The sequence below is a fragment of the Dipodomys ordii genome, unplaced genomic scaffold (genome assembly GCF_000151885.1).
Source record: "Dipodomys ordii isolate 6190 unplaced genomic scaffold, Dord_2.0 Scaffold13, whole genome shotgun sequence".
Lineage (NCBI taxonomy): Eukaryota > Metazoa > Chordata > Mammalia > Rodentia > Heteromyidae > Dipodomys > Dipodomys ordii.
In genome coordinates this window covers 3,321,167-3,347,143 of record NW_012267229.1, presented here as the reverse complement: position 1 = coordinate 3,347,143, position 25,977 = coordinate 3,321,167, and the positions used below count along the sequence as shown (strand labels likewise).

The following is a 25,977-nucleotide window of genomic DNA, read 5'->3' as shown; positions in this document are numbered from 1 at the left end:
CTGGCCCCTCTGGGAGACTGAGTTGTCCCAAACATATTTTTGGAAACGCCACAGACCATTGTTTTTATTAGGGGACTGCAAAGCTTTGTAGTAAGATGCTTTGTGTTTTATTTGTTTTCCTTCCTCTGCCCCAGCTGTTTTTGTTTTAACAGCATTGGAGGGAAGGTTAAAGTGTCCATGGCCTCTGTTAACCTAGCCCATCTCTCAATCCTGGCAGGCTAGAAATCTGAACAGAGAGGAACAGCAGGTGACAAGCAGGTCCGGTGCAGGCATGGTGGGTTCATCTCCCTTTCTATACACCCTCATGAATGGGATGAGGGAGAGATCATGGTGTTGATCTCCAGTTGAATGAGCTCTTTGGAGCAAGTAGGTCTTATGGAGTTTGGGGGCAAATCACCCCTATAAAAATATATTCTCAAAGAACTGAAACACTCAGGAACTGCTGAGAGGGAATCATGCCAAACAAGAGTCACCGCTGTCCAGTTTTTATTTTTCCATATCCAACTAAGGCCTGTGGCTCAGCCAGAATAGGGTCAGGCATCACCTAAGAGGCTGTGTAGTAGCCTTAGGGATGGACTGAAAATGATGGCAGTTTCTGATATACCCCAGTATGCTAAGTTACATTTCATGAAAACAGAAGTTCATGCCCAGTCCCATCCCCAGAGACCGTTATTCAATTGGTCTGGAGTATACCCTGTACATGGGATTCTGCCAGCCTCTCTATTTGACTCCAAGACAACATTTGAAAAGTTCTGAAAACTATAACCCTACTGAAAAAAGGATGGAAAAACTTTTCAAGTCTTTCTGAGATGCCAGCAACAACTCTGAGTACTTTCCCTACATTAACTCCTTTATTTCTCCCAATGGTCATACAAGTTAAGCTCATCTTTTCTTTTTCAGATAACAATGGAAAGATTTAAGGCTTTCAGTTATTCAAGTACAATATGATTCTTTTGATGCTAACCCATTTAGCTGCAAATTCCTCTCTCTGTCTCTGTCTCTATCTCTCTGTCTCTCTCTCTCTGTCTCTGTCTGTCTGTCTGTCTGTCTCCCTCTCTGTGCATGATTTGTTTTGAACTGAGAACCCCACACTAAGCAAGTACTCTATCCTTTTAGCCATCACCCCCGTCCTCAAGTCTACCCCCCCCAACTCAACACTCAACCCAGAATTTGGCAAAGAAGCACCTTGCAAACTTTCCAGAAGCTTACATAAGAAACTATGGCATTCACTTAATTCTGTGAGTAGGGAGTTGCCTTGTGGAAGAAAAATCAGAAAGTGCTTGAATGGGGCCCTTTTAGCATTTCATAGGGTATTTCTCTATCATGCCCAATATCCATAGTACCCAGGTTCCAGACCTACTGTGGCCATGCCTCTGCAAAACCTTCACAACAAAAACACAAGCATTCTTGCTTGCTTTTACAAAACAGACTTCCGGCAATAATCTCAATGCACAATGTAATTAATAAAATCACCCACATCCTGTCTAGATGAGTAGTGTTTTATATGTACAAATTCCCCCTCTGCCCCCAGGCCCTCTGTGAGAATACAAATGTTTCCAATTTTAGAGAAGGAGCAATAGAGTAATTGAAAGGAACTGTATCTTGGCCAACCACTTATGGAGACCTATATGAGAAAACATGGCGACCACAAAGTGTGTCATAATGGCTTGCTCACCGTGCTGAGCTAAGAACTGCTTCAAAGATAGGAACGACAGGGCAAGGATAAACCATTCCATCCTGACAAGTCAGATAATCCTGCAACTGATATGACCATCTGTTTGGCCAAGTCACCAAAGGATCTAGAAGTGGGAAAGTGATGACAATTGCTGATGACCCAGTTACCTGGGTTAATCAAGGCAGAGGGACAGACGGAGCCAATTAAGTAGCTGGGACGTCCAATGATAGATGAGTCATTGTGTTTGCAAGTGCAAAGATAATGCCATTGGGAAAAGCAATTTAAATCAATTGTGCACTTCCAGGCCAGGAAATCCTTCTAGTCTTTAAGGGAGAACATTTAGAAATCAACAGGCCCAGTCTGATGAAGTCATATGTTCATTGTGCAGCTAATGATCAACATAAAGAGCCAAGCACATGGGGTACAGGCCATATGGAATATATTTTGGTAGCTAGGATGTATATCTCTGCCTTCTTTTCAGTCACCTTCATAACATATTTTAGCACAGGTCTTATCTCTTTTTTCTCTCCTCTTTTTATCTTCTTATGTTAATAAGCACCAAATTTCAATGTATGAACAAATATTTTTTAAGTTAAAGCACATATTTTCTTTCCTAATTTCTAGTTGTATATATCAGATAGCCTGGTTCTTGATACATCGATACATTTCCAAGGGATATTTTGGCATGTTACAAAAGAGTTGATTTTTTATAAGACAAGAAGAAGGGGAGAATATAGTCAAGAATCCAATGTATAGGCTACAAAATTAAGAAGAGTAAGGGAGGGGGTAGGTTGGTAGGGAAGAGTGAGAATGTTGAAAAGGGTGACATTGATCAAGATGTGTTATATTCATAAACTGCTTTGTTAAGTGGCAACTCCTTTGTGCAACTACTTTGAAGATAATTTTAAAAGAAGGCTGCTCATACAACAGAATGTATATGAATGGTTCCCTGCCTCTTCAGATCCCTTATATTTTTACTGCAAATCTAGAATGTATTATTTTCTGAAGGGGGTAGGTGGGAAAAGAAAAAGGACATACACATTAAACTCCCCCCTCTCTTTCTCTCTCTCTCTCTCTTTTTCTCTCTCTCTCTCTCTCTCTCATATTACTCTGTTTTGTTTCCCCTTTAAATTCACCTTCTTCAGCCCAATCATTACTGCTGAATTCTTCAGTCCCTGTAGGCTCTGTAGACTTACATCTCTTCTTTATCTGATCTTATCTTTTTTTCATACTGAACCACATCTTGCCTAGCTCTCATTCATTTCTCTGAATAAATAGCACTATCACAATATCTCCATTATGTAACATAGTTTTTTCTGGCGCTTTTCTAATCAATAACTAATGTGAATTTTTACAATACCACATAGCCTTTCCTTTTAGTGCTCATCAGAGTTGTTGTCTTATATTAATTATTTGATCAATATAGACCTGTCTACTAGACTACCAGCCTTTTTTTGTTTCTGTATCTTCTCTTCCCATTGTTACCAACTAGTTTCCACACTACTAGCCTCTCTTTTTCAAAAGTTACCATAGCTTCTACCAGCCCAGGGCTCACTCTTTCTCCTAGATTCTGCTGATAAACTTTTCTCTGTGTGTCACCCAATTTCAGCCATTGCTATCAAATGTTAGTTTTCATGTCCACACTCTGTTAGCAAGAGGATCTGGTTGATTCAACTTGCATTTATTTTGTCTTTGTTGAGGCTCATGTAACAGAATACTTCATAGTTCTCTTGTGAAGATGGATTTCTCTTAGGTCAGGGGCATCCTCCATCCATTTCTTTGGCCAGGATGGTGGGATCGGGATGCTACTTTTCCTGAGAAAGTACAATAAACCAGATACAGTTGCCATAACGATCTGTTTGCTGTAACCTGGCAGAGTTGGGGCAAGACCTTCCTTGAGAACTGGAGTTGTAACCGCAAACCAATATGGACAATTGGAGTACTCAGTATTGCACTGTTTGCTTGATATTCCACTCAGTTATCTTTCCATTCCTCTACATATATTGTTAGTACAATTATGATGTAGAGGTCAAATCCACTGGGGCCTAATGATCAAAGTAAAGCTCTGAAAGGAAAATCTGAAGTATTTGCAGAGTGACTGAGCCCATCCCTCAACATGTCAGAGACTGACTTAGTTTACTTGATCACCCTTACTCCTTCATTACAGATATCTACAGTGGACAGGGTTTGCCAGGTTCTTTCTTTAGCAGGCCTTAGATTTTAATCATTGATATCTTATTCAACTCATATAACATCAGACTGGTGAAGGCTTTCTCAGCCTTTAACCTCTCAACTCTGTCTACTAGAGAACAATGGCATAATTATGATATGAAAAGCTGGCAGAGATGAGAGTTTTATTAAATTTGAGATAAGATGATCACATCCATTACCAGGATACAGCACTATGGTATTCATTTGTTTGACTGAATTCTAACTTGGTTACCTAGAAACTTCATGAAATTAATTTACCTGGATTTCCCTCACAGCTGACATAGGATGGTAGTTGTGAATACAAAATATCAAGTACTTATAGCACTACTTATAACATTACATATATATGGACTATAATCATTTATTATTGCTGTCCTTTAGGCCCGCTGAACAAGCCATTGTCCACTGTAAATACTTGGGAAACATTTGCTTGTAGGTGACCGAAGAGAAAGCTTATTGGTTCACACAATAGGGAAGTCCAAATGATGGTCTAATTTATGCCTGCCTAGACCCTCAATAGCTTGGGCCTTAGTTTATATCTTAGTTGACCCCATTCTCAAGCAAGTTCCCACCACACAGTGACATAAGATCTAGCTTGAGGATTCAATTGTCTTCTGTTTTTTCCATGGTTGGATCTGAAAGTCTAATAGTTCCAGGTTACATTCCATCTTTGAAACAGAAGCCACATGCTTTTATTGTAGTAAAGAAGAAAGTTGAGATCAACTTTACTAAAATGTCATGGTCCACTGTAGAAGACAGTCATAACTCAATCCTTTGTCAAGACACAGTCTGGAGCCAATTTTTGAGAACTAGGTAACACAATTAACATGTTTACAAGAAATTTTACCCTTTTTGTATTTGGAGAAATATAAACATCCATGGTGGTGGTGTTCAAAATACTGAATAACTTCTACAGCAGCACCTCTGTCCAGTTTGAATGAATGTCTAACCAATCAGAATGAAGTTCAGCTTCAAGAAACTACATGACTGTGCTGATCAATAGCAGTACACCAAATGCAAAAGGACCAAAATGCTCAATCCCACTCATTCTCATTTGAGAATGGACTCATAACTTTCCTTACTCACTTAGAGGCAGAACTGGAGTAAACAGTGTCTTCGGAGTTCTCTCTCTTCTTTCCTCTTATCATCTCATGTGTGTGACCCTGGCACCAGGACACTCATTTGGGAACAGAGGAGAAGCTTTTGATCTGAAGCACCAATAACCTTGACATGAACATCCATTCTTGCTTTCCCTTTTATTTTGAGCCAATATTGTCCTTTTTTCTGGCTAAGGAAATCAGAGATCCCTCTCAACCACCACCAAATGCTTCACAAAACAGCCCTGGTGTCAGCCAGACCCATCTTTCTGGGGATATGTTATTTCTTTGAATTCAGATGGGATGAATTGTCCTTTGATTAGAGACTTACATAAGGAGAAATTTAATGGACGTGTGTGTGTGTGTGTGTGTGTGTGTGAGAGAGAGAGAGAGAGAGAGAGAGAGAGAGAGAGAGGGAGGGAGGGAGAGAGAGAGAGAGAGAGAGAGAGAGAGAGAGAGAGGGAGGGAGGGAGAGAAAGAGAGAGGCAGAAAGAAAGAGAGAGAGAGAGAGAGGAGACTTTTCTCTCCCTAGTTGTTGTTTTTGTTGTTGTTGTTGAGGGTTTTTTTGTTTTATTTTTGGTCCGTCATGGGGCCTTGAACTCTGGGTTTGAGCACTGCATTGTCTCTGAGCTTTTCAGCTCAAGGCAAGTGTTCTACCACTTGAGCCACAGTGCCACTTCCATTTTTTTTTTGGTGGTTTATTGGAGTTAGAGCCTTACAGATTTTCCTGCTTGGGCTGGCTTTGAACTGTGCTCCTCAGATCTCAGCCTCCTGAGTTCTAGGATTACAGAGATGAGCCACTGGTGCCCGGCTTCTCCCTAGGTGTTTAAAGCACCTAGCACAGTATCCAAACAGAACAGCTACCTCTTTCTTTCCCACTGGCCCTGCAGCCAAGCCTGACTTTAGTTGTCTATGACACCTAGTACATTCTGTGTTTTAGGGACAATGCCTGCACTGGGGAGATTTTTTAACTACCACCATACCTTCCCAGTAACATGCAAGCCGACAGAAAGACTTGCCAAATTGGCCTAACCTTTATTGTTATTGTTTTTAATTTCCCAGTGGGAATTGACAGGTTTCATTTAATCTCCTTTCAGGATTGCAGAGATTACGGAATCTTCACAGAAATATAAAATACTTCAGAGGTAAACTGAAGGAAATGGGATTCATTACCTATGGCAACGATCACTCCCCTGTCATTCCTGTGCTCCTTTACATGCCTAGTAAAATAGCGTAAGTATACAATGTTTCTCCGATTTATGCTTAAACCCAAACCCCAGGGCAACCTGCTATGCAGATGATGCTTTTGACACTATGCTCTACAGGTATTGGATTCTGCACTTGAAAGAGGGAATTCAAGTTCAGAGTTCATTTGTATAGCTTCTCAGAACTCAGCTGCCAACCATCCATTGGGTTTCAAATATACATATGTGTGTGTGTGTGTGTGTGTGTGTGTGTGTGTGTGTGTGTGTGCGTGTGTATGTGTGCATATGTGTGTATTTATATATGTACGCGTTTTATAAAAAACAATGTAGGTCTTCTTCTCTCTCTGCCACCATTGTCACACTCTGGAAATTTAGAAAAAAATCACTCAATTGTGAAGCAAGGAGGACCCTAAGTCTCCTTCTGAGCCACGTTCTTTCTCAGCAAAACCTTCTGAAGTCCATCTCTCCTGACATTGCCAACAGGACAACCAGATTCTATCATTCCTCTCATTGAACTGTCAGGGCCAACCTCAGAAGAAAGAATCCTCATTTTAAGGGCAGAGAAGCTGATGCTGAAAGCACTTAATCAATTTGCCTATAGTCATGGAAATCAAATAGTAAAGCTAGAGTCAAAAGCCCGAAGCTCAGTACACTCCAAAGTTCATTCTCTGAGCATCAAATTTTAATGCCTCTGCTGTAAGCCTGTTGGGTTGTTTTCCACTGATGGAAACTGAAATTGATCACTGGAAACTTTATGAGGAAGGGAAAAAAATAACTTTTTCTTGGTACAGAATATACAATTTCCTATAGGAATCATTCTTGAGCCTGTAAAAGACCGATTCCTTCTGTTTTAAGAAAGAAATTAAAGAAAATCATTCTAAATATAAAATGCATCTTGGTATGTGTATGTTTGAGTAAAACAGCGGTGGGAAGTCATAGTTAACCTAACATTTCTCTGATCCTAGAGATCGTAACTTCTTTCCAACAAAACCCCATTGCTGAAACTTTCTGTTTGACCCTCTGACCACCTGAGCAGATTGGCTGTGTTGAAAAGTACTGGTAGAAGACTGGACCCCAAAGGTTGAGAATTCATCAAGAATTGGACTGAGCTATAAATTCCCCAAAGACTGATTCTTCAAAGCATGCAAAATAACAAGCAATTAAAGCATTCACATGAGCTGCTTCACATGCCACATTATTACTACCTACTGGCCCTTTGTTCATGGTCTGGTCTTGAAGACAATTCCCTGAACAACCAAGAAACATCACATGCTTAACCTTTCTATGGTAATGGAAGGAGGGAGTGGGAGAGAGGGGAGGGGGAGGCAGGGATGACAGTGCTGGTTCCAAGTAGCAGCTAATCTAAGACCCATTATCATCTGAATTTGGAAGGCACCAAAACATACACACCTATTTATTCCAAGAGGCTTGGAAAATGCTATGTTTGGAAGGAATATTCCAAACTTAGCTCTTGTCTACTTCATGTTTTATCATTAGCCCAAAAGAAGACACTAAAAATAAACTTGTTCAGGAATGGCGTGGTAGTAAGAAAAAGTGGGCTACATTTTGATGATAGAAACTGAAACTGGGGGGAGGGGCAGAGGGACAGTACTGGAGTTTGAATCCATGGCCCTCCTACATGTTAGGCTGGTGCTCTACCACTTAAGCCTCCAGCCCCAGAATCAGAATTTTTTTTACAGGTTGAATAATGAACAAATCTATTTATTTTAACTGATATATAAAATATAAAACTATACATCATATAATATATACCTATTAATATATGTTACTATACTTAATATGTATATACTGTTGAAATAAAGTTAAAGATACCCATCTTCTCAAATATTTATTCTTTCTTTGTGATGAAAGAATTCTTTCTTCTAGATTTCTTTTTATTTAGTTAATTTTTTTGTACCCAGACTAGCCCCAAACTCCAATCCTACCCAATCTTTACCTCCCAACTAGCTATGATTATAGTCATGAGCTACCACATCCAGCTCTTCTATCTTTTCTAGATACCCATTACATAACTTTCTCCTATAGTCTCCTTACTCTGCAGTAATAGACTAGAATTTCAAATTTCTTTCAATACAAGAATTCACTAATACAATATATTTCATGGAAAAGCTGTGCTCTACAGTTCATTGAGAGGTTGAGTATCAAAAAAAAAATTTTGAATTAGCCTGTCGCTATCTAGGAAAACTTGAACAAGTAGTTCAATCTTCCACAACTCTCATGTTCTCATGTATAAAAAGGAAAATAATAATGCCAACTTCCTAAAATCATCAAGGAGATCAAACAGAATAAAGTCTCTACAGCCTCCGGCATATTGCTTTATATGAAAGCTACTCAGTATTAGTGGTCTTATTATTAGTACTAATAATGTATATGAAGCACTTAACTAAGTTCAGATCATTATTAGTACTATGAATTATCCGCCACTGTCATTGTTATTACTTACAACTGAGTACAAGGTTGTAGTCAATAGTTGCATGATTCTCCAAAGTCAATTATTGCAATTGTTGGGAACATTAATTTAAAAAAAAAACAAAACAGAACTCCCAGAAAAGTAGGAGTAAAGGATCTTGTCATACACTGTGCCAAGAGGACTGCATTAGGCACTGATGATGTGTATGATAATCATCCTTCCAACTTAAGATTGTTAGGTGAAGCTAACATTGATTATTCCTATGCTTAAATTGTGGTTTCTCCCTAAGTTGCTGGTGGTTCACACCTGTAGTCCTAACTACTGGGGAGGCTGAGATCTGAGGATCATGGTCCAAAGCTAGCTCCTGCAAAAAAATCTGTGAGACTCTTATCTTCAATAAAACATCAAAAAGTTGTAAGTGAAGCTGTGACTCAAGTGATAGTATTCTAGCCTTGAATAAAAAAGCTAAGAGACAGTGCCTAGGCCTTAAATTCAAGCCCCAGTACTGGCACAAAAAATTTTTTGATGCAATTAAAAATTGTAATTTCTCCGTATTTTTACCTATGCAAAAACAAAGATAGTGTCCTGCCAATTATCCCTTTGAACAAAGTCCTGTTAAAGCACTAAGAACTAGAACTGTCTGTGGAGTTCAGTATAATCTGCTATCAACCATAACAAAAATATATTAGAGTTAGTATGTGATTCAGGGCTTCTATTTTCTTCCATGAATCTTGTCAGACACTAAGAAGTTTGTGGTAGCCGAAATGTGGTGACTTTACGTGAGGGATGATGCTAACAGTTATATTATTTTTATTTTACAGAGTTGAATTTCATCTAGCTTCTTCCAATTCTAATTTGCTTTGGGGGATGGTTTACAAACACAGTGATTGATTATGTGAAATGTTCAATGAGATCATACATGTTAACTGAGGGATGTTAGCTGTAGTGGTGTAACTTTTAAATTCAAACATACTCCTGGGAGGCCCCAGATTCACCTAATGAATCAACAAAGTTCTGTATTTTGCTCTGAATTCTTTGGCAAAACTCACTTCCTTTGGTACAAAGGGAAACATGCAAACAGTGGAAACAGTCTTTGGGGAGCCCCCCGAAAATCTGCCTGAGACCATGGGTCAGGTGGTTTGGACTGTAGCAATAAAAGCACTTGACTTGTCTCTCAGACAATTTGGAGCTCTCATCCTGTGCAGCTCCGTGGGCAACCTTCCATAGTGTGATCAAGAAGGAAAAAAGAACAGCGCCTGTTTTCAAGCTTTCTCAGCTAGAAAGCTTCATCGCCTTGTAACCTTCCTGGTGGAAATCAAAGCAAATCTTGCTTTTGCCTGGGCCACGGGCTGGAGAGCTGTGTGTTCCACAGACCTTACAGTCTCCACGGCTTCATTTGGTAACTTGTGTTCTGCATGAAGCAACCCAAAGGCTGACTGCCTAAACAGCAAGACGGATGAACGGACGGCTGGTTCAAAATTCTTCCTGAGTTATAACTGGAAAAAGATTTCTGTGGTGCTGTCAGCTCCCAGGCTAAAATAATACACCAGCAACCTCCTAATGCTAAGAACGGATCTGAGGCATTTACTCCACTTATGGCTAGAGCCACTCAGTAATTAAGGTTTCCTGCAGTGACCAACAGAGCCCAAAGGGGGAAAAGACTCTCTTGGGGGTACATACTTTTTTTTAATCTGACCTTGATTCTCAGCACAAGCCATTTAAAGACCTTGAGTTTAATATTCTGGAATCATTACCAAGCTAAGCCTTTGGTAAAGTAAAAAGCTAGAAGGATAAAGGAAAGGTATTGTAACTTATAAAGGTTTTACTTTGCATCAAGGAGCTTTATAGTTACATGACTTCTGTCCTATGAGCTGTATCTGCCTCTAAGCTGCTCTTACGTATACATATTTCTTTTTCTGCCTCCATCAGATTGGAATTTACTAGTATGAAATTTTATAAGCATGTAGATTTTGTTTTATTGTGAAGATGCTGTACAGAGGGGTTACAGTTACATGAGTAAAGTAATGAATACATTTCTTGTCAAGCATTGTTATAGATTTGTATTTAAGGTATGTTTTATCTCATAGTTATACTGTTAGCTTTTTTATTTTCATTTCTAGGAAGACTACAAAAGAGAAAGTTTATGTCAATGCAGAACTCTTAAACCACATTCAACTATTAGTATTTCCTGCTCAATGTCAAAGACTCAGCATCCACCCCATCATACCACACACTCAATAATAGGGGGTATTGAGTGACTGCTCATTTCTTTGTCTACTGCATTTAATAGAGTTTAGTGACTTTAATGATCTTCTATCATAAAAAGAATAAACAGTTGTTTACTCAGGCACTGTTGGTTCACACTTGTTATCCTAGCTACCCAAGAGGCTGAGATCTGAGAACTGCAGTTCAAAACTGGCCCAGGCAGGAAAGTCTGTGAAACTCTTATCTCTACTACCAAAAAGCCAGAAGTGAAATTGTACCTCAAGTAGTAGAGCACAAAGCCTCAGGGCCAGAGCCCAAGTCCAGAGTTCAAGCCCCAGATCCAGCAAAAGCAAAAGAAAATAAAGAATAACAACACAATGAGTCCATTTGCCATAATCCTATTTTTCAGTGCAATAATTAATTCTGTTTTCTCTCAGTTAAACTCTCTTTCTCTCTCTTTCCCTAAGGGCTTTTGCAAGGCTTATGTTAAAGAAAAACATCGGGGTTGTTGTCGTTGGATTTCCAGCTACTCCAATGGCAGAAGCAAGGGCACGGTTTTGCTTGTCAGCTTTACATACCCGAGAGGTATTAGATGAGGTGAGTAACCCCACAGCCCAAGAAAATCTCTTATTGGGACCTTGGATTCTAAGCAAGAATTTTGTTTTGTTTTGTTCATTTTTTCAGCAAGCTTTGGGGAATCTCTGTATTTCTTTTGTGTAGTTTAGGAAACAGCACTAAAGATAAATGAAAGTCACTTACTGCTCAGGAAACAAGAGTATGTTGACACTATCCAATCAGGTGATGAGCTCAGAAGGAAACAAGGAAATGATTTTAGTGAAGAGTTAGGTCAGGACTTGGGTTTCATAGAAAAGATTGAGTAGCTAGGGACAATATCTCTCTCATACCTGTAATCCCAGCTACTCCAAAAGTAAAGATTGTGGAATAATAGTTCCAAGGCAAGCCCCAGACAAACCATTAGTAAAATGTGATCTCAACCAATTAACGAGATTTGATAATGCATGACTCTAAACCCAGACACGCAGGAGACATAGGAATTAAGATCTAAGTTAGAGACTGGCATGGGCCAAGAAAGCATGATATACTTTACAAAAAATACTCTAAAGTCAAAAAGAGCTGGAAGCCTAGCTCAAGTGGTAGAGCACTTGTCCAGCAAGTACAAGTCCCTGAATTCAAACCCCTGTACCACTGAAAAAAAATGGATATGTTGCCAAATATTGTGCTATTTACTTATTCTGAAGTATAAAAATTAATCTTATATGTTATCTTAGTATCCTTAGTATTAATTGCCATGTATGCTTCATATCTATGAGGATTTTCATAATTAAATATGTCCCAATTCAGAAGTATGTTAGAAAACCAACAAGAACAGATCTTCATATCAGCCAGACTTAAGTCAGGTGTATATCTTTCCAAAATTGCATTTGATTGTTTCATGATTTGTAAGTGTTATGTGAGTGAGTCACATTAAATAATTAAGCCACCTCAATCACCTGGGGTTAGTGGAGCTATCTTATAATATGGATGCAGTTTTATTAACAACATTTTCTACCATGTGCAAACCCTAGAGCAAACAATGAGAAAGCTAACCATGAGTGACTCACACCTATAATCCTAGTGACTCAGGAGGCTGAGATCTGAGGATCACAGTTCAAAGCCAGCCCAGGCAGCAAAGTCCATGAGACTCTAATCTCCAATAAACCACCAGAAAAACTGCAAGTGGCACTGTGGCTCAAGTGGTATAACCTTGAGCTGAAGAGCTAAGGGACAGTGCCCAGGCCCAGAGTTCAAGCCCCACGACCAACAAAAAAAAAAGATGAAAAATCCAGGAGAAGATAATAGTAAATACCAGACAGAATAAATTAGTCATGAAAAGAAAATACAGAACCCTGGGGGAAGTTGAAGGTGGAAATCAGTAACCAGAACACTGTGGGAAGTTGAAGGTGGAAATCAGCAACTATCAAGGGACAGAGTTGCAAGGAAAATGACTTTTTAACTCGACCTTTTAAAATTAAATAAATATAATGGGGCACCCGTTGAAGTTTATGATCAGTGGAGCAATGTAATCATATCACTATAAGATAAATGGGATATATGGGTGAGAAGCAAGACCTAAATGGAATTATTTGCATAAAATCAGAGGTGACCAAGCCAATGGCATCAGCAACAAAAGGAAAGAAATCTAGAAGCAGACAGACATGACAAATATATGAGTTGCCAAAATCTGACAAATAATTAGATAGAGGGTATACATGTGGAAGGCAAAACACAAGGAAATCTGAGATCTCTAACCTGCTGAGTAGAAGGATGGCAAGCAGTTAGATGAGACCTACAAACAGTGAGGGTCAATGAATCTCACATGGGAGAGGGAGACGAGGGTGCGCTCAGTTCTGGACTGTGAGATTACATGTCCGTGTGCCATGAATTCAAGAGAAGAGGGGAAAAAATCATGTTAGCATTCAGAAGAACATGAGGGGCTGAGCTGCTGTCGTTTGGGCAACTGAAAGAAGAGGCCAATGGAAGAAGATATAATTGTCTAAAAAGCCAGTGAGAGCAGTTAGGACTGAGCATGACTCCTGTGGAATGCTCACATCCTGGGATGTGAGAACTGACTTGTGTAGAGCTAAGGAGCTCAGAAAAGAAAGACACCAGCATGGTGTTGAGCATATAAAGACAGTTTCAAGGAGAAAAACGATCAAAATGTTACACACACACACACACACACACACACACACACACAGCATGACCATCTAACATCCCTCTAGGTCTTATAAATCTGATAATTTTTTTAATCTTTCTCCTCTACTTTAATTTTTTTTAACTGCCAAAATAAGACTCTGGGTCTTTATGAAGTTTGCCATTAACTTAGGAGTTTAAAGACAACTTATGGAATGTCATTACAGGTGTTGGAAGCTGTTGATGAACTGGGTGATCTCCTGAACGTGAAATATTCCCGGCAAAATAAGCTAAAGCACTCTGCACTCACCAATGGGACAAGCTTTGATGAGGAGGAGAGCTGTGAGGAGATGAGCTTTGAACTTGAAGATTAAGGTTCCTGGTCCTCAATAGAAATATGAAAACCTTGCAGGAAAGACCTCCCCACTTGATTCCGAAGGAATATGAACAGATTTCTCTTGTTTTCCAGGCCAACTTAATTGAACTGAGGGAGTGGTTGTTGTGCATTTAATGTTTCTTGCAACTTCAGAAACAAAAACATAGTTACATGTTTAAATTTCTCCTCTCTCAAATGTCTGCTGGAAATACACACACACACACACACACACACACACACACACACTATTCTTAAAATATTTTTATGGCAGTAAGCCTGTTTTTTCGCTGCTACTGTACAGCCTTTTTTGGCCCAGACCCTTTTAAGGGTTCCAACCAAATGAAAGGATTTTGATTTCCAATTCAGTAATCTTACAATGTGTTTACTGATTTCATTTGCACACATGGATGAGGGTAGTAGAGAGTTGCTGACTTCTTTGCTCCATCTATAAAGTAGCAGCTATAGTTCATCGGTACCATGGGAAGTTCCAGGCAGGAGGGTAAAGAAATGTTGCCTCTACCATTTGCCACATTTGGACTTTTCCCAAAGCCAAGTGTCAAAAGACACAGTTAGTGTTTGTAGGGAGTGAGCAGAACTGGCCAGCAGCAGCTAGAGACATCGTTGGAGGAAATTTTCTTCTTCCTCTTGCTGTTCTACTACGGTTTTACAACTGAACTTTTGAGGTTTGGAAAATTCAAGAATTTTGTTCCATAAGGAAGGGGACTGAAAGAAAACACAGATCTGAAATGATAAAATAAAAACAGCTCAAAATATGTAGATGCCACGCAGAGTGAAAATTTAGCATAGGAAGTTTTTATTACTTTAAGGAATAGGTTGCCAAGTTTCTATTGAATTCTGAGTAAAAAGAAAGATTCGATTTCCCTTTAGAACAAACTCCCTAGATTACACTTGAAGAAGGTATTGATTCAAGGACATTTGAAGCAGATTCCGTCGCTTTTAAGATTGTCATGCCATTTGGGTCTGTTAGGTAATACTGTTACTTTGAATACTGCATTTTATTTAAATAATTTTATTTAAATTTTATTTAAATAATACATTTATTTAGAATTGGCAAAGACTGGACTCACATGCCTTGGGACAATTAACTCTAATTCTCTCACATCTCTATGACTTGTTTCTCTCTTGCTCTGTCACTTCTCTTTCTCTCTCTCTATCTCTGTTTCTCTACCTGTCTCTTTCTGTCTCTCTCCCTCCCTCCCTCTCTCTCTCTCTCTCTGACTCTCTCTCTCTCTCTCTCTCACACACACACACACACACACACAGACATGTGCACACACACAGTATGAATGCAAACTTCTCAGAAAAATTAGGACTTTGCTAATTGGTTCTAGTTGGTATGGAAAAAGCCAAGGAAAACCTTATCTTTAACAAGCTCCCAGATGGTGCCCAGACTTGGAAACTCTAAAGAGCAGTGGTGACCTTTTAGCCAAGCTTCTGTAACAGTTCGAATGAGTTACAGAACATTCCACTCCATCAAATGACACTATAAACAAATCACTTCAAGAGAGGTTTGGCTTTGTGTGACACAGATGGGCCCAAGCTTTCATGCTGTGCACTGAGACAGAAATTCAACCCCCAGTGTTAGACAGAGCAGTACACCCTGATGCTCAAAGCTTGTATGAGGAAAAGGTGATCAGCATGGAAATCTTTTTTATACATTATAATCCCCCTAGTAGGTACATCGGTTTAAGACTCAGAGTGATGAAGTTCCTTGTGACTGGTTAAAACTAAAAGAATATTGTTAAGTTGGAGAAGAAATAGGAATGAGTTCTGAATTATGTTGGCCTTATTAAATGATTGATTTGGAGAGGGGGGGCAGGTTGGTCATGGAACTTGAACTCTGAGCCCTGGTGCTGTCCCTGAGCACTTCAGCTCAAGGCTAGCGCTCTACCACTTGAGCCATAGCACCACTTCCAGTTTTCTGGTGGTTTATTGGAGATAAGAGTCTCACAGACTTTCTGGCACAGGCTGGCTTTGTTGTTTTTTTATTGTTGTTGTTGGTTGTTGGGTTTTTTTTTTTCAATCGTGGGTCTTAAACTCTAGGCCTGGGCGCTGTCCCTGAGCTCTTCAGCTCAAGGCTAGAGCTTTACCACTTGAGTCAGAGTGCTACTTCTGGCCTTTTCTGTTTATGTGGTGCTGAGAAATTGAACCCAGGGCCTCATGCATGTGAGGCAAGCACTCTACCACTGAGCCACTTTCCTAGGCCCACAGGCTGGCTTTGAACCACGATCCTCAGATCTCAGTCTCCTGAGTAGCTAGGATTACAGGCATGAGACACTGGTACCCTGCCAAATGATTGATTTTGATAGCCAGATTCCAACTCTTCTCAGTTGACTGACATGACATTATCTATGCAAAAAAGCATAGTCATATGAAGCAAGATATGTGGATCTTTCCTCTTTACTACATGTACTTAAATGAAGTTGCTCTTGGTTAACTGTCCAAAATTCATTAATATATGGAGTTCTTTTTTATGTGGACCAAGTTATTTTTATTTTATTAATTTATATCAATTATAGAAGTAAGGTGATTTTTACAACATATCCACATATGCATATAATATACTTTGGTCGTATTTAACTCCTCTATCTGGAGTTCTATAAAGATAAACAAGAGGTAAAGAACATAGAAAGACAGCTAAGTCTTTCCCAAAGTACAGCAAAGACTAAACACCTCCCTTGCTTACAGAATTTGTCTATTATGTTTACATATCTTAACCCCTATCTTTTAATTCTCTAGGTGGTTAGGTTTCGTCTTCAGGAGGAATGCTCATCCCTCCTACTTGCATTGAACTTGAGTCCAGTTTTTCATGAAGAATAAATTACTTATCTATCTGACAGGCAAGGCAAAGTGAAGGTTTTTTCAAGGTTTTTCAACAATCCTGGGCAAATTATTACATTCTTTTATATACGAAAATAAAAGACTTATTTTTGTCAAAGTCTGTACTGAATATACATGCAGGAGAGCAACTGTAATCCTTGTAGAATGTTTCTTAAGTCCATTAAGAGAAACTGACTCCATAGAGCCAGTAAAGTAAGAATATATATCATATAGAATGAAGTTGGTTAGCAGGGTGAATTTTTTTGAGGGGGGGGTCTGGTTGTGGGGCCTGAACTCCGGGCCTGGGTGCTGTCCCTCAGCTCTTCAGCTCAAGGCTAGCACGCTACCACTTGATCCATAGCACCACTTCTGGCTTTTTTTTCTGCTTATGTGGTGCTGAGGAATCAAACCCAGGGCCTCATGCATGCAAGGCAAGTGCTCTAACACTGAGCTACCTTCCCAGCCCATAGCAGGGTGAATTATGAGGATGTTTTTTATTTTTATGAGAAATAAGTCTTTATTGCTAGGCTAACAAGTCTTTGATTTCAATTCAATAGAGATTATTGAGTCTTGATAACTATATCCAAGGTTGAATCAGATGAGATAGAGAATTTTCTAACAAAACAACATTATGCATCTCCCAACCCACCTGTTCATATGCATTCATATGCACACCACACACACACACACACACACACACACTTTTCCTTAACAAAGAGAGAAGAGTATAAAGCCATGGAGATGAAAATCTCATTGGATGATGGAGAGATGGAAGATAATTATTCTAGAAAGCAACCTTCAAGGAAATAGATGACAAAGAATGATTAATTATAGGGAAGATGTATTTGCATAGGAAGGAAATGGCATAGCCTCATTTGTAAACTTAACATGGAATAAGAGTGTCAATGATGTTTGGCCATATTGCTTTGCAGCATGTTCTGGTCGACAGAGACTATAGCCTCGAAAATTTACTATGCCCCATGGCATCAAAGAGCAGTGTATTTCCTGGGTGATTCTAACATACAGTAATTTGAGAGACACTAATAGACTTTTTACTAGATCACTTGTTTTTAAAAACATAGCAGAAACTTTGTTCTGATTTTTGTTGATATTTAAAAGTGATGAAGCAAAATATATTTATACCATGGTTACTCTTTGCTCTTCACTGAAATATTTTCTTCTAATTTTCAAAACAACTTATTTTTCTACAAAAATAAAGTCAATAGTGAAGAATAGTTCACTATATAGTTGGGCAAAACTTCTCCACTTTTCTTTTGTATTATTCCTTACAAAATGCCTCTTTACCATATATATATATATATATATATATCTTTAAATGTGATGTTCTGTTCTTTTTGTCTCCTCTCCTAGCTTTAACAAAACTTCAGCCTCTATTCATTCATTCAACATCTTATTCATTCTAATAATAGTTTCTTAGTAGGGTGGAATTCTCAACATTTTTCAAACACACAATGTTCCTCTATATTGTCAGAGATGTTAACTGTATAAATGGCTTACTCTGATTTTAAACATCTCAGTTCCAATGATGACACTTGAAACTCTTTTAAATGTAAGCTTTGATTTATAGTAATAATAACGATTGTAACAATAGCAATGCTAATATCATCTCGTGAATTCTTTGAGCCTTTCCTTAGTCTCTAAACATTACGAACAATATATTTGAAGTCTGTTCTCTCAGAACACCCTACCCAGCTATGTCGTATTTAGAAAGTTAAGTGCCACAGGCAATTACATTGTCTTGTGGTGCTGTAACATACACTCTGTGGTACATATGTGTGTACATGTGTATATGGTGTCTATGTTTTATTGAAATATTTGAGGCGGCCAATTTAACTTTGCTCTGTCTGTAAATCTTAGTTTCTTCAATAAATTAATTACCCACTGAAATTGACAGCAGAAAAATGTCAATGGCTTTGTGTTGATTTTGTTTAGGTTATCTTGGGAGTAGGTGGGTGGTTATTGGAGAAAAGCTGAGGTAGACATTTGCTTTCAGGAATTTCCCTGGGAACAATGGGTAGAGATGAGTGGGGCATAATTATGTTTTCTCTCTCTCAAATTATTATTGTACAGGTGATGTACAGAGGGGTTACAGTTACATAAGTCAGGTAATGAGTCTATTTCTTTTTGAAGTCACCCCTTTCCTTGCTTTCTCCCAGTTTTTCCCTCCTGTCCTCTCCTACCCCCAAAAATTGTTTAGTTCTAGACTTAAATTTTCATGAGACTCAGTTGTGTACATCTATTTCAAATGCTTCATTCAGTGATGTCACTTTAGTAGCTTGAGTATGAGGCATATTGGCACCTGGATTGTAGTGTTTGGAAACTGTCAAACATTACAGTAAAGGATCTGGGGAACTGGCTGTTAAACATTTATGGGTACATCACTGAGCTCACATATAATTCTAGAGTGACTAGGTTAGAGTTAAGGAATAGAGATTGAACAATGGTATAATTCTAACAAAAGCCTTAGTCAATCCCATGGGGAACTGTGTAACTGGGATGGTCATTTGGAATTACATCAAAATGAGAAAGTAAACCGGACTTTATGTACTCACACACTAACAAGTCTCTCTGAAAGGTAGGGATGTGTTCATTTGTTCTTTCTTCCACCTTCATAAGAAACAAAATATGACATCAGAATAACAAAGGCATCAGAAGGAATCCAATGTCAACCTTTACTTTTCTATCTCAAAGCCTGTATATGAAATCCCCTAGATTGAAACCAGAAATAAAGTTGAAAGTTGGTATTTGGTGTTGTGGAAGGCAATACTAATTTTTCATCACTTAAAATGTGCCAGAGACTCTGATGAGAATTGCAACATACACCTTCTTCTGGCTACACTTGTAGAGATTAATAAGTGGCTTCTTGGAAGGTAACAGTATTCCTACCAAGATTAAGAGAGTATAAAGAAGACTTCCAAACCACTAAGGTTATACTATTCTTGCCTGGACTGCTTATTCTTTTCCTTATTAAATCAACTTTCTTTTTCCTATTGTAAAAATTCAACTTTCTCAAAATGTCACTTCAGCTAAAATTTGCATATTAACAGAACTGATTGTGTGTGTGTGTGTGTGTGTGTGTGTGTGTGTGTGAACAATCAAATCAGTATTCATTGGGACAACTTAGATGCTTCTGCCAGTATGAACCTAAGAGAATTTGTTATTCCCATTCTTCTTACATCCATTGGTCCCACTGAGAGGCTGAAATCTGACATTTACACAGTCAACTGCTCTCTGAACTTATCACAGACAGATATCAATAAAATTTCCAACAGAAAGTAGAAGCAAGAAAAGGATTTTTTTTGTCCTGCCGCATGAAACAGTGCTCCCTTTGATTCAGGCCAGATGCTAATTTTTATATCAAAAATATTGATTGAAGGGACTAGTGACTTTGGCTCTCACCCAAGTTTATTCAGGATCTTTCTTAATTAGGTTTAGGTCGACTGCAGTGCCCATGGCCAAGGGTAGGTCTGGCTCCAATCACCACATCGGTGCTCTCTACTTCATCACAGGCCAAGGACTGAGGCAAGGAAATTGCTGCTTCTTTGTTTCTCTAGCCTGTAAGTTTGTTTTTCTCCAGATTTGAAGCATGCATGGAGCAAATGTGTAAGGAAGACCAAAAGAAGTGTAACGGCTCTACTGTGATGAGCTCAATCTATCCCACAAGTTAACTGTGATCCCCAGCATGAATAAAGTTCTGTGTATGAAAAATGAATGGGTAGCAACATGAGGTCACGGGAAAATGTTTTGGCATCATTTAAATAAGAATTTTTCAGCAGGCAGATGCAGTCAATCGGTCTGTGAGTTCTGGAAAATGGTAAAAGAATATCTCTTGCAACAATACATGATTTCCCCATAAATATGTCTATTTTATAAATAATTGCAGTTGCCATAAAACTATTCTAGAGTGCACATACATAATTCAAATAATTTATACTAGTCTTCTAAAAATTTCAGACATAAAAGCTTCACTAAATCAGAGTCACAAATTATAGACACCTATAACAAAACAGCTTCTACTCTACATAGATAATAGGCTGTTTCAATCTGTACTGTTTTATTCACCTAAAACATTTCCAACAAAATAGCTACAAATCACTTGAATCTAAAAGCAATTTTTTTTTTTTTTTTGTCTGTCGTGGGGCTTGAACTCTGGGCCTGGGCACTGTCCCTCAGCTCTTCAGCTCAAGGCAAGCGCTCTACCACTTGAGCTACAGCGCCACTTCCGGTTTTCTGGTGGTTTATTGGAGATAAGAGTCTCACAGTCTCTCCTGCCCGGGCTGGCTTTGAACCGCGATCCTCAGATCTCAGCCTCCTGAGTAGCTAGGATTACAGGCATGAGCCACCAGTGCCCGGCTAAAAACAATTGTTAAATGAAACTTCAAAATGTATTTGTGAGAGTTTTTATTAACAAAACAAACCTAACTAGTGTCAATCAAATATGAAAGATTCTATCTATACTACAAAATTATGTCCCATAAAGGTTCTGATTCATAATTCAAATAGTCAATGGTACCAGCATTTTATATAGAAACATTTAGATATTTTAGTAAAGTGGATGCCAGTGGCTCATGCCTGGAATCTTAGTTACTCAGGAGAATGAGATTCAGAGAGCCTCACAGTTTAAAGCCAGCCCAGGCATAAAAATCCAATAGAATCTATCTCTAAAATAATCAACAAAAAGCTGAGTGGAAGAATGGCTCAAGTGGGATAGCACCAGCCAAAGAAACAAATCTAGCAGTCATGAGGTTTTGTATTTGTGGTACCTGGTACAATAAAAAAAATGTATCCATATTTTATAAGAAAACTTTCTTGAAAAGTACTTTTTATTCTTCTTTCATTATTTGTAATAGCCAGACAGAAGGAAAATTGACAATTATTCACAATAATCAACATTGTGAATAAGGATTACCAGACACTTGACAAAAGGCAAGTCAAAGGAAAGAAAACTTTTCAAATGTTCTCACTATGAGCCTTGTAAGCCAACCTGGTTGTATTATATGAAGACATCACATCTACAAAACAAAAAACCAGCTAGTACAAAAAGGCACCCAAATTTCATGAAAATTTAAAATACCTAACATTGAGTACTTTGTGGAAAAAAAATCTACAGAAAGCAAAGCAGAAGTGTTTTAAATCTCTCAGAATATAACACGAAGGACAAAAATATAAATGTAAATCATGAGAGAAAAATTTTAAAGATACAGAGTATCTCTAGAGAAGATCAATATCCATCTAATCAAAAGACAATAGAAAACAAATGGGAAACAGTGAAGGCAGGGAAATAAATGAAGGAAACAATACAAAGAAGTATTTCTCTTGGGCAGAAACAGAAGATGAAAATAGCCTAGTAAATATTAAGATGGTGATTTAAAAAAACAAAAAAGGAATGGCTGTCACTTAGATACTTCTTTAAGAAGTTTTGCTGTGCTAAGGATAGAGAAAAACTTTCTTTCCAGGCAATATTAGTTGATAAAAGACAATATTCCAATGCCTTCAGAATTTAGAAAGAAAATAATATTTAATCTCAAACTCTATGTCCAGAAATAAAATCTATCTAATTTACGGAGAACAAAATAAAGATTTTTGTACAGAGAAGATTCCATAAATTGATATTCTCTGTATCCTTTTTTTTTAGGGGGGTGGTTCGATCATGGAGCCTGAACTCTCTGGGCCTGGGCGCTTTCCCTCAGCTCTTCAGCTCAAGGCTAGCACTCTACCACTTGAGCGACAGTGCCACTTCCGGCTTTTTTCTTTTGGCTTATACGGTGCTGAGGAATCGAACCCAGGGCCTCATGCATGCAAGGCAAACACTCTACCACTGGGCCACCTTCCCAGCCCCTGTATCCTTTCTTTATGATGTTACTGGACAAATACGCTAAAATTTGTGAGCAAGATGAAGACAAGGTCACAAAATTCATCTAGAAATTCCACAATGACAATTTTATAGTTAAACTCTCATGGCAAAATTTGATGGTTTAGTATTACATTTTGTTCCCAACAATTAGTATCTCTGGTTGACAAGCATTGTCCTCCTCACAGTATTTCAAGGACCTGGTCTGTTTTCCAGCCTGTGGATCCCACCAACTTGGAATTTATCATTGCCTATAGGACTGAGGGTCCAGGTTCAGCCTATAAAAAGGAAAAGCAAGCATGAAGATTCCCCTTAGCCTTATCTGATGACTGACTTGGCCCTGATCCTTGGAACTTATTTGAAGGAAGCTTGGAACAGTTATGGTTACACAATTTAAAGTTTGTATTCAGAGATACTAAAGAGGAATTGCTCAAGATAACACCCTGCTCTCTGAAGATCCAGCTCTCCTCCTCTAACAGTGCTCCAATATCAATTTCTGTTCTATGAAATCCTGTAAACACCCTCCATACTCCATACACCACAGGACCCAGAGGGTACATCCAGCCATAACCACGTTAGCAAGCTAAACAAATCTCCTCTCATTACTTACAGAGACATTTGCCTGGCTACTGAGAAATTATATGCCTGGTGCTGTCCACAGTGGTCCAGGTGGCTCTCCATTAAGGTACCGTAAAGAGATCTTGGCTGGGATGGAGGAGGGGCAGGACATCAATGGGTATCCATCCATCTGCTAGCCAGCCACGAGAACCATGGGCACACTACGACTGGCCCATATGCTTCTCAGGATATGAAAAGAGAGGTGATGGGCTTGTCACCTCTGTGATCTTCACTCTGCCTCTCAAATTGTCACACCTCACCACAGGACCCGCCTGGGTTTCGTTAGTGATGGGGGAAAGTAAGCCAACTGAGAATTGCTGTAGGTTTGTTTGTCATTGGTTCTTTTAAAATTTCACTTTCACAGGGCAATAGTCTGGAGGCAGCTTTTTGGTGAAATGTTAGGAAAGAGAAAATATGGTCCGTTTTATGGCTTGTTTATCCATCTGCATCTTCCCTGGTGCATGTTCCTAGAGTCCTTTCCCCTCCTGGGTTATGACCTTTCAGAGTTTCACAGCTTGTTCAAAGCTACTCTTCAGTGACAGTTTAAGGACTAGGAGAGGTAACCACTAAAAAGAATAAGCATGCACAGCAATCCACCCCCACCCCATCTCCACATGGCCTCTTCCTCCACTGTCACCCTGCAGCCCTCAACATAAATATATGTGGGTGAAGTGGAAAATAAAACTTATATATGGTGGGTCCTCATGTTGTAGAAGTAAGAATGTAGGAGCGTGCTTTTAGAAAATTCTTGTTCATCATAATATTGTGGTCATGTTCTTCTGGTCTTTTGGCTTTATATCTATCTGCAAAGTCTATGGTGAAACACATGCTTTGTTAAAAAAGAAATGCTTAAAATGAGAGAGCAACGAGGCAAAAAAAGCTTTAGTTAACAATAGTACCAAGATATAACTTAAAGGATGTCTTATGTGTATTATCATTCTCTTGAATTATGCTCATAAGACTCTAAAGAAGCAAGTTCCTTTTTTTTTTTCATTGTCCATCATGGGACTTGAACTCTGGGCCTGAGCACTGTCCCTCAGCTCTTCAGCTGAAGGCGAATGCTCTACCATTTGAGCCACAGCACCAGTTTTCTGGTGGTTGACTGGAGATAAGAGTCTTACGACTTTCCTGCCCTGGCTGGCTTTGAACCACGATCCTCAGATCTCAGCCTCCTGAGTAGCTAGGATTACAGGCATGAGCCACCGACACTCCACGACAAGTTCCTTTTAACATTGTATTAATATTTTCCAAATTTCAGTGTATGAGAATAATGTTCATTTTTCATCAACTTCCACCTCTAAACATTTGCCCCAGAGAAATACTTGAGGGAAGAAACAGACAGGATGGAGGAGAAGGATGGGAGGGGTGACTTAGAAAAAGAAGCATTGGATCCCCAAGCATGTTAAATGATAACTCCCTTGTACAACCTTCTGAAGTTCAGGAATTTTTTTATAAAAGTAATACTTTAGAGTATACATAAAAGAGTTGTGTTTGCTGCTAACATTACAGTCTATACAAACAGAATTCCTCTTGTTACAAAGTGAAAAGATTAGATACATAAAATATACTTTTAAATTCAGAGCTATAAGAAAGTTAGGGGAAATCCTTAGGATGGAAACTAAAGAAGAACCCAAAATGTTAAACTGTAATAGCTCACTGAAACTACACAGGCCCTATGGAAGTTTTCTGGTCTTAATACCATAAAAATTATAATATTCACCTAGGTTATAAAGATGAGGGTTTAGACAGTGAACAGTGACACATTACACTAAAAAATAATCTACCTAAAGGTACACAGAGATGAGAATTAGATTTTTCTGTCTAGGTTTTACATGGAGAAAAAATATTGTAGTCTGATAATTCATAATCATTGGCCTGACCTCATAGATTTTACATAAAGTATATTTATGTCATCAAATTAACATATAAGATGTTCTTTTCTGGAAATACTCATTGTGCATTTGGAAGAAATCATCAGAAAACCTCTCTGAAGGGCCACACTCCGTATATGGAGTCCCAAATGAGACCCGAGAGAAGCTAAATTCTATAGACATCCCTCTGGTAGACACTACACAAATATGTCTCAATAATTGAAGATATAAAGACAATAGAAAAAAATGACTCAAGATTAGGAAAACTTCCAGAAGTATTTTTAATAGTTAAACACAGACTCTTGGTCTATAGTTGAAACAGCATCTCAGACACAACTTAAGGGAGAACTAATAAATGTAAGCAAAAAAAATTTTTCAAAATTCAGCCACATGTGATGCATAGAAAACATCAGAATTTAAGAATGAATTAAGGCTATCACAAAGATTTAGCAACAGGTATCACAGTATTGCTCGTAAAAATCGAAATGATGGAAACATAAAACTGTCTACAAATGGGAGGTTTATTTCATTTCAATGTTTTTTAACACTTCCATTTACAATTTAAGTTTAACTCACAGCAGATGATAGCTACAAAATGCATCTCTTGACAGTGAAAACATATTTTTACAAACGAATTAAATATATAAAACATGTGTCTACATAAATGCACAGAACAAGATCTAAATAATAACTATCCTATTTTCTTTGGATAAGTAGGATAAGTGTGTGTGTGTGTGTGTGTGTGTGTGTGTGTTGTGTACTCATGCGTGTGTGATCTTCTACAGTTAAAAAAGTCTAACATTGAATTCGGTGGAAACATCCCAACACACTAGAACAACACAGAACATCACTTTCAGATTACCAGTTGTTTCCTGCATCCC

General features: G+C 38.5%; 1 protein-coding gene across 1 annotated transcript in view; it reads left to right on the top strand.

Annotated features, from left to right (window-relative positions):
- The window catches only part of Sptlc3 (serine palmitoyltransferase, long chain base subunit 3), a 108,146-nt gene extending 94,254 nt beyond the window's left edge, over positions 1–13,892 (top strand). Inside the window, exons 10-12 of the mRNA XM_013010632.1 lie at positions 6,081–6,216; positions 11,292–11,421; positions 13,746–13,892. Of these exons, the coding sequence (XP_012866086.1) occupies positions 6,081–6,216; positions 11,292–11,421; positions 13,746–13,892 (413 nt within the window). The remainder of the gene's footprint in view (positions 1–6,080; positions 6,217–11,291; positions 11,422–13,745) is intronic.
- Positions 13,893–25,977: the final 12,085 nt, after the last annotated feature.